Below are 16960 nucleotides of genomic sequence, written 5' to 3' on the forward strand. Positions count from 1 at the left end.
ACTTGGCTATTAAAATTGATATATTTAATGTGCTTACACCTCAACCCATGATTGAAAAAAACGGTACTTAATTTCAGAAACTAGTATTGATGACCATAATATGTTATAGCACATTCTCATTGAAATAGAATTCATCTATTTTCATCGAAATCATTTTTTATCATATCTATTCACCCCATTCGGCCTGGATATTAGTGAAAAAAATGGGATAGATTTTGTGATACGAACAGGGGAAAATGAGTATTGTGTAATATCAATACTACAATATATTGCAACACTGAATTACACTGACGTGTTGGCAATATGGAATCTGACAGAGTAAAATAACAAATGATCGGAAAATATTATGCGTTTAAACGCTTAAACTCTATCTGTTATATTGATAATATGTTAATTTCTTTGCTAGAAAATAAAATTTGTAAGTATTTATCTTGTTTTTAGTTGCTTGAATGGCTTCAATTAGTATTTTCGCAATGTTATGAACTACGTCATTCCATATATATATTTTCGAAAAATACTGTATATTTAGGTTTTGTACAAAAGAATACGTTTTGTTGTATGTATAAATATGATTTGTTTAGTAAGGTTTGAAATGTATACAATTACGGTTACGTTAAAATGAAAATGTGAACACCAATGACCTTATTCTGCACCTACACCGAATTCTGAGGTTTGAAACGAATTTCTAATTGTTTTTTTCTTTATGAATTCGCTTCTAGTGTCTTCCGGTAATAGATTGATTCGATAACAATGTCCGAAAACGACCCCGCTGGCCCTGGGCCTGGCGAGGATGAAGAAGTCGATAAAAGTCCGAACCCCCATAGTTCTGCGATGTCATCTCAGAGTTCTCACGTCGCTGAAATGGACGATCTTAATGAAAGATTTTCTCAGCAACAGGTCAGTGATTTTCTTTATCCCATTAAGTTTGCGATGAGTCAACACAGTTTGTAACCATGAAATGAAATTAAAAATAATATTAAGTTTTGATAATTTATGCGGTGCTATTTCCGTGAAGGAAATCCGCCTCCGTGATGTAATGGTCAGCACGCTTGGCTACCGTACGATCCCCAGGGTGGGGTTCAATAAATATATTAAGTTATTTTTCACTCTAATATTTATTTAATATTATTACCCTGGACTGGTACCTGAAACAGAGGGCTGATCCTTTACACCTTTCCTTCATGTGTTAACGATCAAGATAGCGCTGCATCTATATGATGCAGTGCCCTATGCACCAATGGGTGCAGATAAGGGTTAGAAGAAGATGATTTCCGTGAATACTACCTCAAGGTCGCTTAATGTAGCGCTTTGTTTCATATGAAGTTACACAGATTTATATTTATTAGATTCGTTTTAGTTTTCGTACAAACTATGTAGGTGTCGAAGGTAGTGTGTGGCTCAACACAGTAAAATGCTACATTAGGTAGTCTGAAGGTCGTGAGAGCTGCCATGTATGTTACATCCAGTACATTGGCTATATTTTCCATACTTCCTGTAGTTAACTTCACACAATATAATCATAGAAATGTATCGTTCAATTATATCAATGAACGCTACATTTAACACCTACCACAACAAAATTGTGTGAATATTACAATCGTAGCATATGTTTGTAGTGCTACAATTGTATGTAGGCTAAATGTTTTACTGTAGTATTTCTCATCTTCTTCTCTTCTTCAGCCATCTCTCCACTGCTGGATGCCTCTTCCACATTTTTCTACGCTTCTCTTTCTTGGGCCACTCTTGTCCAATTTTGCCGGCGACAGGAATTATGTCATCAGCCCATCTTTTTTATGATCAACCTACTCCTCTTTTTTTATGTTTTCAGTTAATTTTATCTCTCAGACTTATGCCAAACATTTGCCATTCCATTGATCGCTATGCACATTTTATAGTATTTCTCCTAGCTGTTATATATTTATTTACATATGTATCAACTTTAAAAACTTAAATGATAAAAAAAAAACTAGTTAGTAAGTTAAGTTTGAACTCCCATGGTGAGAAGTCGACAAATCAGAGAAAAATCATTTTTAATTTACGTTTTACTTAGTAAATACCACTATTAATTACCTCAAAATCTATTTTGATACGTGTTTTGATGCATTCTGCATCATTTTCAAACACCGTATGCGGAATGCATCGAAACACGTGTAACAATAGATGTTAAGAAATGGTGGTATTTACCAAGCAAAACTTAAATTAAACATGGATAAATTTTACTAAGTGACTGCTGAATAAATTAATAAAATAATTTTACCTCGCCCTCCTAGTCTCGACAAACTCTTATAAATTAGCACTGTCTCATTTTTTTATATCTAAAAAAAATATAAATATTCTTATGTTTTTATTATTTACAAAAATACTTCAATTTCATAGTATTTCCGTGAGCCTACGCAGCTCATTATTAGAAATAGGTATCAAATTGTGGTAGAGTGGGTTCAAACTGAGAAACTCTGACTCAAGAGTCCACGATACTAACCACGGGATCACAGCCCGATACAAATACACAAGCTAGTGCTATATTCCCTATCTCAACCTGTTGGCGCATGCATTACAACCGGGCTTGTCGTGTTTTAGGTGATGATCTCACATTTAAAAGAGATGGTGATAGCGGAGGAAGCCGCCCGCACGCAGAAAATCGCATCATCCCGGTTGAAGATGGAAAAGTGCGTTTCCCAGTTAGCCCGAATTCGCGATCGTGCCAAAGGCACTAAACTGAAGAATGCCCCCGTTCCATCAGGTATTCCTTAACTTAAAAAGCCTTTCAAAATACCAAACAATTCAAATGCAAAAACATATGTGCAGGTGAACCTCGTTTTGCGTTGGTTTGACTTACGCCAATTCACAATTACGCCGTAATTAGGTTGGTGCCGGCCGTTGAGTTTTCCTAATCGAGAATTTGAAGAGTTAATGGAGGAATTAGATCGCAATCATAAAATCCCAAAGAAGAAGAAAAAGAGGATTAGAAAGAAAATGCAGGGAAAACCGATGGCCGATCTGTTTCGTATCCTTTTTTCTATAGAAAAGTTAACAGATGAGTTCTGCGAGACAAATATCAATCGAAGAGCAAATGTCATACGTAGTATCACTGCTGCCATTCACCCTTGTGCTATGATTTGGCAAAAAAATAAGTAATAATCAAAGCAAATGAAATTATATACTTTTTTCAAAAAAAGACTGAGAATTTAATTTTGTGCCGATGAACTGGTGAATTAATATTTATTTAAAAATAATCATTAACAATATCAAGAGATTTTTCAATCTGTATACGTATTGAAACATTATTTGATAAATACATTTACAATTTATTTTGGATATATATATATATATCGCTCACTCCTTTCAAGAACGTCATAAATCGAAAATCGTCAATTTTCAGTTGTGCGTGTTTTCGGAATGCCCAGAAAATGTACTATATCCCAGCAAAAGAGGCATATTTTTAACTTAATATTTACCCGCTACAGGGCAGAAAGTGTTGTTTTTGCATTTTGAATAAAATGTATTGTTTAGTTATTTTTTTAAAATACTAAATATTTTTCAAATGAAGAAAAAAACCTTCAGATTTTATCTAAAAAGATCTGTTGCACAGTAAAAAGTTCAAAAAGTGGCTTGATATTTATTTTTAATACATTGTATTATATTTTTAAACTTTAAAAACGTTCTCCTGAAAAATCAAGTACATATTTTGATTTATGACGTTCTTGAAAGGACTGCGCGATATGTATGCATGAGAAAGTGACCAAGTGCATTTTTTACAAAAACGTGATTATTAACTATCTAATATCTTACTAGCTTAATATTGCCCTGGAAAAAATCCCAAAGCGATTTTAAACATGGAAGTATTATATTGACTTGTTAAAAATGACTAACTGCATTGATGTTTATTTTCTTGCCAAGCAGAAGTGACTTAAATGGCTCTCCTGAACATTTTACGTTTTGTTATTTGGTCACTTTCTCCTGTACGACTACGATATATAGGCTATGTATTAAATAAACATGCTAGATTGTCATTAGAATTTTGGTACGGAACCTAACCTTATATCGTCTATTATATGTATTTGTGTTCTTTTTACACCGTGGTTCCCTTCCGAGAGATGCCGGCGTTGCACAAGGTTTACCTCTACATGTTTTGTGGTTTTAATGTCTTGGCTTTATTTTTTTCAGTATCGACTGCACCTGTAGTAGTTCCTGAAGTGCCCCTTGAAGCCATGAATGTTCCTGTCCCCGATGTTAGTTCGGATGTTGTATCATCTACCTCTACCACCCAAGTGAATCCTGCCATATCCACCGCTTCCCCTACTATTCTGAGTGTTCCACACAAGTCTGCCGGTAAGTGTATTGCCCATAACTACTGCTGATGGTACTAAACTACGTGTAAAAATATCATTAATATCGCGCAATTTACAGAAAAAGGCATGTAATAAAATTACAATTTGAACCCACTTGTAATTTTTATCTGTAATTTTAATTCATCCATTTTTATTGAGAGTTGTTACTTGGTAAATAAGTGCAAAGCGTAAACATCAATAAGGGATTGTGCTCGCAGGGCCAATTGTAATATGTCGATTTTATACATATAATGATTCAATGAAAATCAGTCTTTGATAAAATATGGTAGAAGCCGTGCATTGAAAAGGTCAACACAACTTTTTTGCAATTATTTTGTTTTGGAGTTGGGTCACGGTAAAATTTAAACTTACGGCTCCAAAAATGTTTGATAATTCATTTTATTTTTGCTTATCTTACTGAGACTCAAGTAAAGAAAGTCTGTTTAGCTGCGTTTTTCACTAGTTTTAAATTGGCATAGACAAAATCATTACCATAATGTGAATGAGTAAATATTTTTGTTACTGTTGTAAAAACATGGTTACATATTCTACGGGTGATGTGAAATCGAGGTATAAAAATGTTGATTTATTTGAAGGATTAAGTGGGAATATAATCTTTCTGTGTAAGAAGTTAGAAAATGTAACAATTAGATTTTGCTGTATATTTCACTTGAAATTTTGTTGTTTTTTTAAAAAATGAAATGAATTAATTTTTTGTTAATGTCCTTCTTTATATCAGAGGTTGGAACCAAAGTAAAAACTCCCAGTCGAGAGGTTACGAAGATGCTTCATCAACAGATAAAGGAACGCAAAGCGATGATTGCGGAGAGAGCTAAAAATGAAAAAGAATTGGAAGTAGCCTTAGCCAAAATTCAAAAACAGCTCGAAGAGAGTCAAAATCAATCTGCTGAAATTTTGCAGGTACGCGGGTCCGATTATTTAAAATCTCTTTTTGGATGTCCTCTTGGTGAAAAAGTAAACTTGATTTTGTCTTTTATGTATATTTTTTTCAACTCGATCATTATTTTGTGAATTTTCAGACTACCCAGACTAAAGTAAAATTATCAACGCCACTCGAAGAAACTGTCGAACCTAAAATCATTAATGAACTAAGAAATAGAATCACATTCCTGGAGGGAAACATCCTTGATCTGCAAGAAACATGCAAAGAAAAGGACTCTGTTATTGATTCCAAAACTAAAGCGATAACCCTAATGTCCGCTGATCTTAGTAAAAAAGGTAAATACATAGACCTACCATTGATCTATAATTTAAGCTATGTTTGATTTAAGCCTGTTTAATTGAATGTTTTTGATGAAATTTCAGGCAAAAATACTCTCGATTTGTTGGATGATACCAAAGAACAAATGCATAAAATGCAAGAGAACTTTGCGTCCATGGAAAGTAAGATGAAATTGGAAAAACAAGCAATAATGGATGAATTAGAAATTAGTAAAAATAGAGTCATATATTTGGAGGAAGCCAACACCATATTGGAAACTGAAAGATTCAATCTTAGTGTTCATAATAACCAATTAGAAGAACAGCTGGCTATAAAGGAATCCGAAATAAATCAAATGACAATAGACCTCGCGGACAATTTGAAAACTATCGACGAATTAAGTTTGAAAATCAAATCTGCCGAGGGTGACTCTGCGGCGCACGAAGAGAAGGGAAGCGCTGAAATAAACGAAATGAACGCTCTTAGTGAAAAAATAGAAATATTAGAAAAACTCAATTCCGTCCTCAGACAGTCTAACATCGAATTGCAGGAAAAAATGAACCCGGCTGCGATCCAAGATAAAGAACAGAGTCTGTCGCCATCGAAACAAGCTAGAGATGATTCTCCTAAACCGGCCAAGAAAGGAAAAGCTGTCCCCAAACCTAAAGGCTCCCAGAAGTACAAAACTCAACCCAAAACCGATGTTACAGCAAAACCCGGCGATGCCAAGGAACCGAGCAACAAAGAATTGCACGATTCTCTCCATAACCTGGAAATAATAATTCAATCTCTGAATAAGCAAGTTCTAGAAAAAGAAGTTCTCCTCTTTAAAAAAGAAACCGAATGTATCGAACTAAAAGGACTGATAGCTAATACTAGCAATGAAGAAATTATTGATAATTCGTCTATTTCGGCTAGCACTCTATCTGTAGATAAACCTATTGAAAAAGAGTTATCCAAAGATGAAGAAATGATAGAATCCTCATCACTGGCTCTAGAAGAATCTCTAAGCGCACCGGGAAATTCGGAGACGAGCCAAGATTCGGTCGAGCAACAGCTCCAAGTGGCCGGCGATGAAATTACCAAGCTTACTAAAGAACTGGCCGAGGCAAATAAAAACATGCTGAAGGTCAAAGTTTCCCATAAAGCCAAGGTGAAGCAGATGCAAAAGAGTATCGATGATTTTAGTAAAGTTTCCGATAGCAATTCTGAAATGGTTCGTTTGCAAAGTGACGTTGCTGCGTTGACTCAAAAGATCGCCGAGTTGGAAGAAGAGAAGGGAAACCTTCAGCTGCACCTGGTTGACTATGACAGCGGCAGAGGTGATAAACCTTTTATTATTTGCAAAATTAAGCAATTTTTTAAGGATTTTATTTATCTCATTATTGTATTGATTAAAGTTTTCTCTGTCTTTTTTATTTAAGCGCAATAGCTAAGGAGCTGTGCCAGAGAATAATATTTAAAAAATTTCAATGTACAATGTCCCTCAATATCTTTTTGAATAAATTTGTCAACACCTCAGTATTTATACATATGTACTGAGAAAAAAATAATTGTTTATAATAATATTGCTCCTTACAAACTGAACAAACCACTCTGTCTGCTCTATATTGCGTTGCCAATAGATCAATTACTCTGTGGATTACAAACTTAAAACTCGGATTGTGGAAATGTTACATTCTGAGATCTGATTTCTTAAACTATTTTATAAATGTTTGTGAGATGTCATTCGAAATATGTTTTTAGACCATGTGTTTGAGTTATTTTCAATTAAAAATTGTATGAATTTGTTAAGATATAAGGCCATAAACCTGAGAACATGTATACCATGCACGATGGGTCACGTATGAGCCTTATTTATCACCTTTAACATACATGTCGACTATAGAGGAAGGGATATAATAAAAATCTGTTTTTAAACTAAAGTCAGTAACTATTTAGAACAGGTCTTTATTTTTTTTTCATTTAGTAGATTATCTGCAAAAACCAAAAGGCATTGTTATTTATAGTGAAAAACTCTTTTTACGAGGCTTATTCGAAAACAAAAATATTTTGCGGAGGGTATACTGACTACTAAGGTTACGATTCCGATTCTCATCCCTAAATTTCAACATTTTATAAATTGTTTGACCTATTACAGTTTCTGATTCACAATTGCATGCAAAGCTTATGGAAATGGAAAATATTGCCGAGGAAAGACTGAAGGCGATTGCAGATCTAGAAACTCAGAAGTTTGACATGGTGCAAGGTAATTGGACATTTTAATTTGGTCATAATATGACACACTCGAAATATAATATTTGTATTTTCTAATATGAGTGGCAAATCGAAGATTCTGGCGCTTATTACTTACGAATGTTGTACTTTTTTTCAGAGCTCCATAGTCTAAAACGACAAATTTCTGCCCTGGAGGATAAAGTGTCCGACTTGACCTTCTTCGAAAATGAGCATGTCTCGGCTGAGCTCAAATCTGCGCAGTTAGAAGAGGAGCTGGACGTGCTGTCGAATAAAAATAAAGAAATTCTCTCAGAAATTGAGGGTTTGAAGGCGGAGAAAAACAATTTTTTGTCAAATATAGAAGAATTAAACAAAGAAAAAACGGAACTCAACAATAAGCTAGAGTGCTATATCCAAGAAAATATGGACCTGATCGATAGACTGGAAAAACTGAGCGCCGAGAAGGTGAGCTCCGCCGAATCTATCGAAATGGTGGAATCGCTGACCACCCAAGAAAAGATGGAAATCGAACAGTACGAGAAGAGTTTGGATGGCGCTCGTTCGGAAAATAAAGAGTTCCCGAGTCATTCTAACATTCTCGAGAATGCCATCAGAAGAGATAGCTCTGCGATGCTGAGTGCCGAAAGCTCCGAACTGCAAGCTAAGATAGATCTGTTCACCCAAGAGAGACACGAAGTGATGCAGAAATTGGACATATTGAAGAACGAAAATATTTCACTATCATCGAGATTAGAAGAACTTCTCCGAGAAAAAGATAATTTGGAAGAAAACTGCCAAGCTTTGAAATTAAAATGCCAAAATGTTTCCGAAGCCCTGAGATCCGAGGAAGACAAAAATCTGGCCATTAGCAACAATATCGATGAATTGAAACAGGAAAATCGCGCTCTATTGGAGCAAATCAAGAAACTGTTTTCTGACGAAAATATGAAAACTGATGTCAAAACTGCTGAGAGTCCGCCTACCACCGAAAAGAAAACTGCGGAATTATCGAAAGATTCGGATCGTCCGATAGACATTCAGGTTAGAGAGTCATCAGCTCAATTAGAATCATCAGAAAATGTTAAATTAACAGCTAAGGACTCCAAGAAATTGACAAAAGAAATTTTGAGATTAAAAAATATTAATAAACAGCAAGAAATTGAAATTGATCGTCTCTCTTCCGAGTTAGCCGAGTTAAAAGATAAGCAGGTTCCGAGTACGGTTGCTTCGCAAGATGATTTGCTTAAAGCGCTTAAGGATAATGAAATTCTTAATGAACAGTTGACACACATCAAAGAAGAACGAGATTCCTTAGACGGACAGTTGGTTATTTTCCGGGAAAAGTTCACTAAACTGAGCGAAGAAAGGGAAATACTCTCTGAAGACTTAAAAGACAAGGAAGCTACATTCAAATTACTAGATGATGGGCTAAAATCGAAAGAAAATGATGTTTCGTATTTGAGTTCGGAAAACGAACAACTGAGAAAGAAAATTAATACATTTGACGATGTTATCAGTAATAAAAATAAAGAAATAGAAGAATTCACAATTCAAATAAGTCAATTGGATTCTGTCATCAATACGCTCAAATCGAGTGTAGCTCAATTTGAAAATGAAGAAACGCGAGGTACGCAATATCTTAATACGATTAAACAACTCGAGAATAAGGTTCTTCAGTTGCAAGGCGTTATTTCAGAAAATGAAATCAAAATAAGGGAATTGCAATCAGAAGTGGAAAAATTATCCGCTTCTGAAGAATTACTAAACGAGCGGCTGTTAGATCATCAATCTGAAATTGCAGACTTGAAAGTGACCGTAAACAGTAACCAGTCACAATTGAACATGTTGTTGGTTGAAAAGGAAGAGAAATACAAAGATTATCTCAGCCTTAATGCCGAGTGTTCCAGTAAAGATGAAGAAATTCACGAAATAAAACTACAATTACGCAAGGAATCCATAGAATATGACAAATTGAAAAACAGTTTAAAAGAAGAACAAGACAATAGGGATGCGCTCCGAAGTAAAGTTAGTCAGTTGGAACAAACTTGTTCGGCTCACGAAGCCAACGAGCTGAAGCTGCGGGAAGAACATTCCTCATTAGATAAAAAGTGCAAAGAACAGTTTGAAAAATTGAAAAAGTTTGCCGCCAACATCAAAAAGAAAGCCGCGCAGTGCGCCGAACTCGAAACTCAGGCGGCCGACTTGAAGAGTCAACTGGCCGAGCGAGTCAACGAATACGAACAACTTACTCTTGTCAATCAGAAATTGCAACAGGACTTGCATAATGCAAATTCCCAATTTAGTTTGGCTCAGTCCGCAATCGAACAGAGTACCGATTCCTCCATACAACAGCGATCGGAACTACAAAGTCAATTGACAGCTGCGCAGTCTCAGTATACTTCCGCTATGATGGAACTCGATTCTGTAGTACTCCGTAATCAAGAATTAGAGAGAACAAATAACTCGCTAGTTGGACAACTTTCGGAGAGAGATTCCAAATGTGACCAAATTGAGCTTGAAAATAAGAATTTGATCACTAAAAACAGTTTGTATGAAAAGGAATTAGAGAATACCCAGATGGCACTGTCTAAAATTGAGATTTTAGACAATGAAATCCACGAGAAGCAGCGAGAAATAACAGATTTACTCGAGAAACTAGATGATGTACAAACACGGTACGATCATTTCAAATGCGCTCACGACGCTAAGATACAAGAGAGAGATTTATACATTGAGAATCTCGAAGCTGAAATACTGAAGCACACAGATAGAATATCTCGATTAGAAGAGAGCGTGTCCACGATGGAAGAAAGGAGATCGTCTTTAGAGAGGAAGACGGATAGTTTGGTATCTAAACTTCACGAGAAAGATGCCGCTTGTTCCGAATCTTCGATACACGAAGACGAGTTGGAAAAGAGACTTGCGGCTCTCATCGTGCACGATGAGCTTATTCAAAAGCAACTCCGAGATACCCAAAATGAGAACCAAGATTTCCTTCAAAAACTTAATTCTCTCTCCGAATCTAACAAATCTTTAAAGTCCGAATTGGAAAGTGCGCGATCCACGGTGAATCGTTTAACGGCGGACATTACTAATTTACAAGTCATCGAAGAGGAAAGAATTCAAGCTAATGAACGCATCGCATACTTAGAAAATGACCTGAAAAGGCTATCTGCCGAGTATTCCGATGCCTCTAAAACTAAAAGTAAAGAATTAGAATTGATGGAATCGGATTTCCACTCTCAGATAAGTAATTATGAAACTCAAAGAAGGATGTCCAAAGATCAATATGACAGGCTTCAAGATGAGATGCTCGCGCAGTCGCAGACTCTAAAAGATTTACAAACGGAATACGACTTTCTCAAGGCGGAGCATGAGAGTGCGCTCATCAAGTTAGAAGAAGCCGCGCAAACTAAAAATATTCCACCTTCAAATTTGGAGAAAAAACTGGAAGAATTATCTTTAGTTTTGAAAGAAAAAGATCTCGAAATTGTCAGACTCATTTCTAGTCTCGAAGAAGTAAAAACTGCAGCTGCAGTCGTTCAACCTTCGGAAGTACAACTGAAGAATTACTTTGGAGACAGTTTGCAGGATCTCGATCCGACTTTGCGAGATAAGAATAGAGAAATCGAAAAGCTCGATAGTCAGTTCAAAACCTGTTTCTCTCAGTTATCAGAGGCAGTGGAGGCTGAAAGGCTGCTCAGATTGACTTGCGAACAGTTGACAAATACCATCAACGAAAAAGATTTAGCGATCAAACAGCTCCAAAGCGAGATAATACAATTAAATCTATCAATTCAGTCACTATCTCAACATGCTGTACCGCCCGAAGAAATAGAGACGGAAATTACAACCTCACACGTGCAGAAAACGTTCGCTAATGTTGAACGTCCTGTCGAGTCACAGCGATCGTTAGATGCGGAAGCTTTAAAATTCTTACAAGACCAAATTATTCCGGCAGATAAATTGCAATACGAAGGCCCGTCTGATCTAGACAAACGCATGATTCGTAACTTTGAACATGATCCCGCCGAACCGGTAAGGGTGGAACTTAATACACCTTCTAACAATACAATCCCGGTGAATGAAGAAATTTTACAACCCAGAAAAACATTTTTGTGTCATGCTGATGAGCCAGTCAAACCAGATGTGAATGAAGAAGAAGACGGGTGGGGATGGGGAGGACAAGATGTGGTTATTGAAGACCAAATAACGGAGACTACTTCGAGTCAGAACACGGCTGTTTTAGATTCCGGTAAAATCCGCGATCTACAGTCCCAAATCCAATATTTAACCGAAGAAAATGATAAAATGAAAACTGAATTGAATCTGAGCCAGCAAAAAGTAACAAAAGCCCTCATAAAATTAAAAGAATTCAAGTCGAAAAATGATATTTTAAATAAAGAATTGAAAAATGTGAAATCTACATCTGACTTCAATATGTTGGACATGACGATACAAGATGAACTAGCGTCTCAAATAAAAAAATTCGAAGAAAAAATTAAAGAAATGAATGCCGATATGAATAAGGAAAAACTTGAAAAAGATGGCCTTCTGAAAAGAATCGATATTCTCACATCAGCGAATGAAAGGTTGATGGAAATGAAAGAAAGACAAGATATTGAAATGAATATTTGCATGTCTAAAAATAAAGGTTTAAATGAAAGAATTAAGAATCTGGAATGGGATTCCAACTTTTCTGATGAAGGTGATACTGTCGAACGACCGAAAGTCGAGTCCGCTCCCAAACCTGAGTCTCGAGACGCCGTAGATTTTGGAATCTCGCCTAGTCAAATAAATGAATTGAATAAAAAAATTCAGGATCTCGAAGGTGACAATGAAGAACTGCAAGCCTTTATAGAAGAACAGCAACAATCGATAAACAAATCTAAATCGTTGGAGTTAGATTTAGAAAGACTCAGAAATCAAAAATCGAACGAATTAACCGAGATGAAGTCAGAAAATGAAACTTTGAGAGTCAAACTTTCCGAAATCAACGAACTCTATAATGCGGCTAATGAAGAAATCGAAAAATTAAAAGTTCACGAATCGCTTCAACTGTCAGAGTTAAAATCGGCAAACGATGATTTGAATGCAAATCTAAAAGAAATCACAGAATATTGTGACAATTTGAAATCAGGTATTGTATCAAATAATGTTCAGTCTTTGGAAATTAGTAGCTTAAAAGAACAGTTAGATGAATTGAATAAAGCCCACGAAATCCTCAAAGCCGACCTAGAGACCGGCGTAAAAGAAAATTCAGAACTGAAAAAGGAGCTAGAACACTCGCTCAAGTCCAAAAATCAAAATGAGTACTTCTTACTCGAGAATACAGATTTAAAAGAAAAGCTCGAATCTCTCGTGAAAGAGTACTATGAATTCCAAGAGAAATTCAACGAAATGGCCACGCAAAAAGATAAAATGGAGTTGGAGCTCAGTTCTGTTCGTAAAGATAATGAAGAGTTGCAAATGATTCATAAGGATATAATTGCCCAAGAAGCCGCTTGTAAAGCTGAATTAATAAAAATATCTTACGAAAATGAAGAGCTCAGTGAAAAATATGATAATCTTTTGAGGAAACTTAATGATAAAAATATCAGCGACGAAACGAAGCAAGTCATAAGATTTACAGATCAAATTCACAATTTGACCCAAGAATTAGATCAGAAAACTGTCGAAATAATTTCTTTGAAAGAAAAGGTTAACTCTTACGAAGCCGACGCTAAGAATTTGCGAGACAATATAGATAAACTCAATTCGGAAAATGCGACACTCCTTTCAAATTTGGCCGAATTACGAAACAACGTTACAGACGCTATCGATCAAAGGGGAGCAGAAGTGGCGGAGATGTGGAAACAACATTTAGCTATGCGCGAAGCTGAGTTTGCCAATGTTGAACAGTCACTCGGGGAAGCGAATAAAATACTGGAAACTCAGCTCGGACATTCCAACGACTTGTATACGGAGTGCAATATAGTTCTCGAAGAAACTAAACAGCAATTACAGAAAGTTACTCACGAAAAGGACAAGTACCTGAGCTTGTGTAGTGCAAATGATTTACAGCAAGAGAAACGGGAAAGTTGTTTAACAGATAAAGAACATTGGGAAAGTTTATTGAAAGATAAGGAAAGTGAAGTGGTTCTGTTGAATCGGGAGTTGGAACAACTGAGATCTGGAAGTCAAAAACTGATCGAGTACGAACACATAATATCTGTGAAAGATAAAAGTCTAGAAGAGACCGTTCTACATATAAAACAACTGGAGGAAAACTTCAACAGAAAAGTGTACGAATATAACGTTACCATAAATAATAAAGATTCAGACTATGAGGTCATTCGGCAGCAGCTGTTCGAGGCTGAAAATAAGATTTCTGATACGGTCCACGAGCACGATGCGGAACTTGCCAACATGAGGCTGGCATTCCACGAAGAGAGAACATCTTACGAAAAGAGCATCGCCGAATTGAGGGATAAAACGGAGGCTTTGGAAATTCAATTGGAGACAAAGATCAACGAATGCAAGAGCGCGAATATGAAAGTTCAAGAACTACAATCGCAGATTGCGGAAAGCGATGCACAAATGCGAGGGATGAGGAAAGCTCTCGAGACTCAGGAAATTGAAATTGTAACCCAGAGAGAAAATTTGGCTTCTCAAACCGAAGCGTACGAAGAACTAGCTATTTCACATTTGCAAGAAAATTACAAGAATAAGGCCGGGCGTCACGTGACATTTGCGGAAGATACAAAACCCGGGGCGGAAATTCCCGCTGCTAGAAGCTCAGTTCCTTCGGATCCATTCGATAAGACTCCGAGAGCCGACCTAGATCTAGCTCTGTATATGCTACACCAGAGAGATGTCCGCTGCGAGGAGCTGACGGTGGAACTGATGCAATTGTTGGAAGAGAGGGATACTTTACAACTGAAATTGTCTAATGCGATCAGGGCCAATGAGGAATTACGTTGCAAGAGAAGTTCCAGCCAGTCGAGAACATCGGAAAGTGAAACCGGCACCGCAGAGGATAAGGAAGGACAGAGGTCGGAAGTTACGGATTTAGAAGCTTCGAGCAAACCTCAGTTGCCGAGCGAAAGACATTCGGAAGAAAGGTCCGGGGAATCTCCGGAAGACGCCAAGTCCTTAGAAACAAAGTAAGTGAAAAACATCCTTTGATCTTCTGTAAGTATTGAAATTCAAATAATCCTGGTGATTCAAATGTTTATTAGCGAGGTTTTTGCATTAAGTAATGAATTGTACTTATTATTAATTATTATTTTTACGCCTCAGTAACCGTCCTTTGTCTTGTCGCGATTCTTGAAAAGATTTTTAAAATTTACATTGATGTGTTTTGTAGATTGTCTCAGCTACACAAGGTGGGACATATGAGAGACATCAGATTGAAGGATGACAGGGAACATCGAAACAGACAAATGGAATTGCTCCAGAGAGATGTCCAGAATCTCCCGCCGGAGGCAGCGGCCAGATTAAGGGAAGCCCATTTTACATTGAGTAAGTTCGAAACATTTTCTTTACAAATAATAATTATAATAATGCTAACCCCATGGTAGACAGCTCCCGGGCAGACCACCAAAGAGATGGATTGACAGCTAGGAATCAACGTCGCAGGAAGCTAATCCCTTTTAAAAACAGGCACAAGGCCTACACCAAGCAGAAAAAGAAGAAGAATCTTTAGAATAAATAAATAATTAAAAATTACGTAATTCTGATGTTTTTATTTGTACTTTTTTTAGCTCGAGATACCCAGAGTGCGTCCACCGTGCTGCTAAACTGGCTGTGGGGCAAAACAACTCCGAAAGTGGTGCATATGTAAAAGCTGCTTATTCCAATGTGTCTGTAGCATTCCTACTCAAAGTATTGAAGTACCCACTTTTGTTCATTTTACTTTATGCTAATATTGACTTACCGCTTTGGGGATAAATACTCGTTTCATTTTGTTTTTTGGAAATTAAACATATATTTTAGTTTCCTAACGAATCTACATTTACATAGTTTAGGCAACTTTTCAAGTTGTTTATATTTTTCAGAATCTTCGCAAATTCGGTTCCTAGTCTGATCATTCTCATCCTAAACTAATCAAACTTAACCCTTTGCCCGGATGTGGTACGGACACCACGGCGGAGAAATAGCTCAAACGGATTTTCCCGTATTATTTTATGAGGCAGACTGTCCGAGTATAATTAGGGTCGGGGTTGATGAAAAAATTGCTTGACAACAATGGTTAAGATAGATGTCAATAGAAGAATAATAAAAATTTTGAGCTTTAAATCTGTAGGATTAGAATATCGAAAATCAATATAAATCTGGGGTGTTGCGCTGGCACAACTGTGTGCCGAACTGTAGATGGATATTATCGACAGTGACACAGTCCGTGTGCCAATCGCGGAAGTGTTAAAAATGCCATATAAATTACCTAACATTTGTGATAGTAGGCATTAGAAATAAAAATTAAATAAAAATATATTTTAATTTTGAGTCTTAGTATTTATCCCCAAGTCTCGTATGCTCTATATAACTTCATAAAACTGGCGCATTTAGATTTTTATTTTTTTATCTGTACATATATACAAATGTTTTTGATTTCATTTAACATATTGTAATGGATTGGGAAAAAGTATGTTTGGCTAAAAATTGTGTATACCTGTTGACAACAATTGAAATGGTGCTGTTAAAGATGAATTTCGTACTGAAGACGTTATTATACCTGTATGTTAGTGATATTAATGAGTCAGACTTTGATATGCCTTTCTTACTTTAAAAGGAGCTTCTGGCTTCTCGTAAAATAAGGCTTACGGTGTTCAGTTTAGTTGTGAATTCTGAAATTATTTTGAATTGTGTCTTTATGATTGGAATGAATATCCCCCTTGGAGGACCATTCTTAACTTAATTTTTATTTAAAATAATATTTGGCACAATATTATTTTCATCTCGGGAGTATTATTTTCAAGCCGGTATATACAGACATTTAATAATTAAATGTCCGGTATATATATAAAAATGTATATTTTTTGACGAAATGTGTGAATGAAATTTTAAAGTTAGTAATACATACATTATTTAAATTAAACAACAATACATGAAAGTATAACAGGTGTTAGTGTCAAGTAAAAAAAAATAGGAATTCAAATAAAAAAATTAGAAAATTTCAAAAATGGTTGTTTTTTTCAATTTAAAATATTAT

The 16960-nt window shown here is 36.0% G+C and overlaps 1 protein-coding gene across 1 annotated transcript; it reads left to right on the plus strand.

Annotated features, from left to right (window-relative positions):
• The first annotated feature begins 289 nt into the window (after positions 1 to 289).
• LOC148300546 (uncharacterized) lies at positions 290 to 16238 on the plus strand. The gene is made up of 11 exons (XM_088274646.1): positions 290 to 418; positions 720 to 897; positions 2578 to 2740; positions 4165 to 4329; positions 5068 to 5249; positions 5369 to 5567; positions 5655 to 6872; positions 7691 to 7798; positions 7925 to 14912; positions 15116 to 15270; positions 15513 to 16238. The coding sequence occupies exons 2-11, from the start codon at positions 751 to 753 to the stop codon at positions 15590 to 15592; spliced, it is 9405 nt and encodes a 3134-aa protein (XP_088130772.1). The 5' UTR covers positions 290 to 418; positions 720 to 750; the 3' UTR covers positions 15593 to 16238.
• The last annotated feature ends 722 nt before the right edge of the window (positions 16239 to 16960 follow it).

This window comes from Brachycentrus maculatus, unplaced genomic scaffold (assembly GCF_059751285.1).
Source record: "Brachycentrus maculatus isolate JH-2025_06_01 unplaced genomic scaffold, ASM5975128v1 h1tg000696l, whole genome shotgun sequence".
NCBI classification, from domain to species: domain Eukaryota; kingdom Metazoa; phylum Arthropoda; class Insecta; order Trichoptera; family Brachycentridae; genus Brachycentrus; species Brachycentrus maculatus.

What these genes read in the sequence shown, in the direction of transcription:
- LOC148300546 (XM_088274646.1), top strand. Translation starts at nt 751, where the DNA reads ATGTCCGAAAACGACCCCGCTGGCCCTGGGCCTGGCGAGGATGAAGAA. An exon ending in CGCTGATCTTAGTAAAAAAG is followed by an intron (nt 5,568 to 5,654) that starts GTAAATACATAG and finishes ATGAAATTTCAG; the next exon opens with GCAAAAATACTCTCGATTTG. An exon ending in GGAAGCCCATTTTACATTGA is followed by an intron (nt 15,271 to 15,512) that starts GTAAGTTCGAAA and finishes TACTTTTTTTAG; the next exon opens with CTCGAGATACCCAGAGTGCG.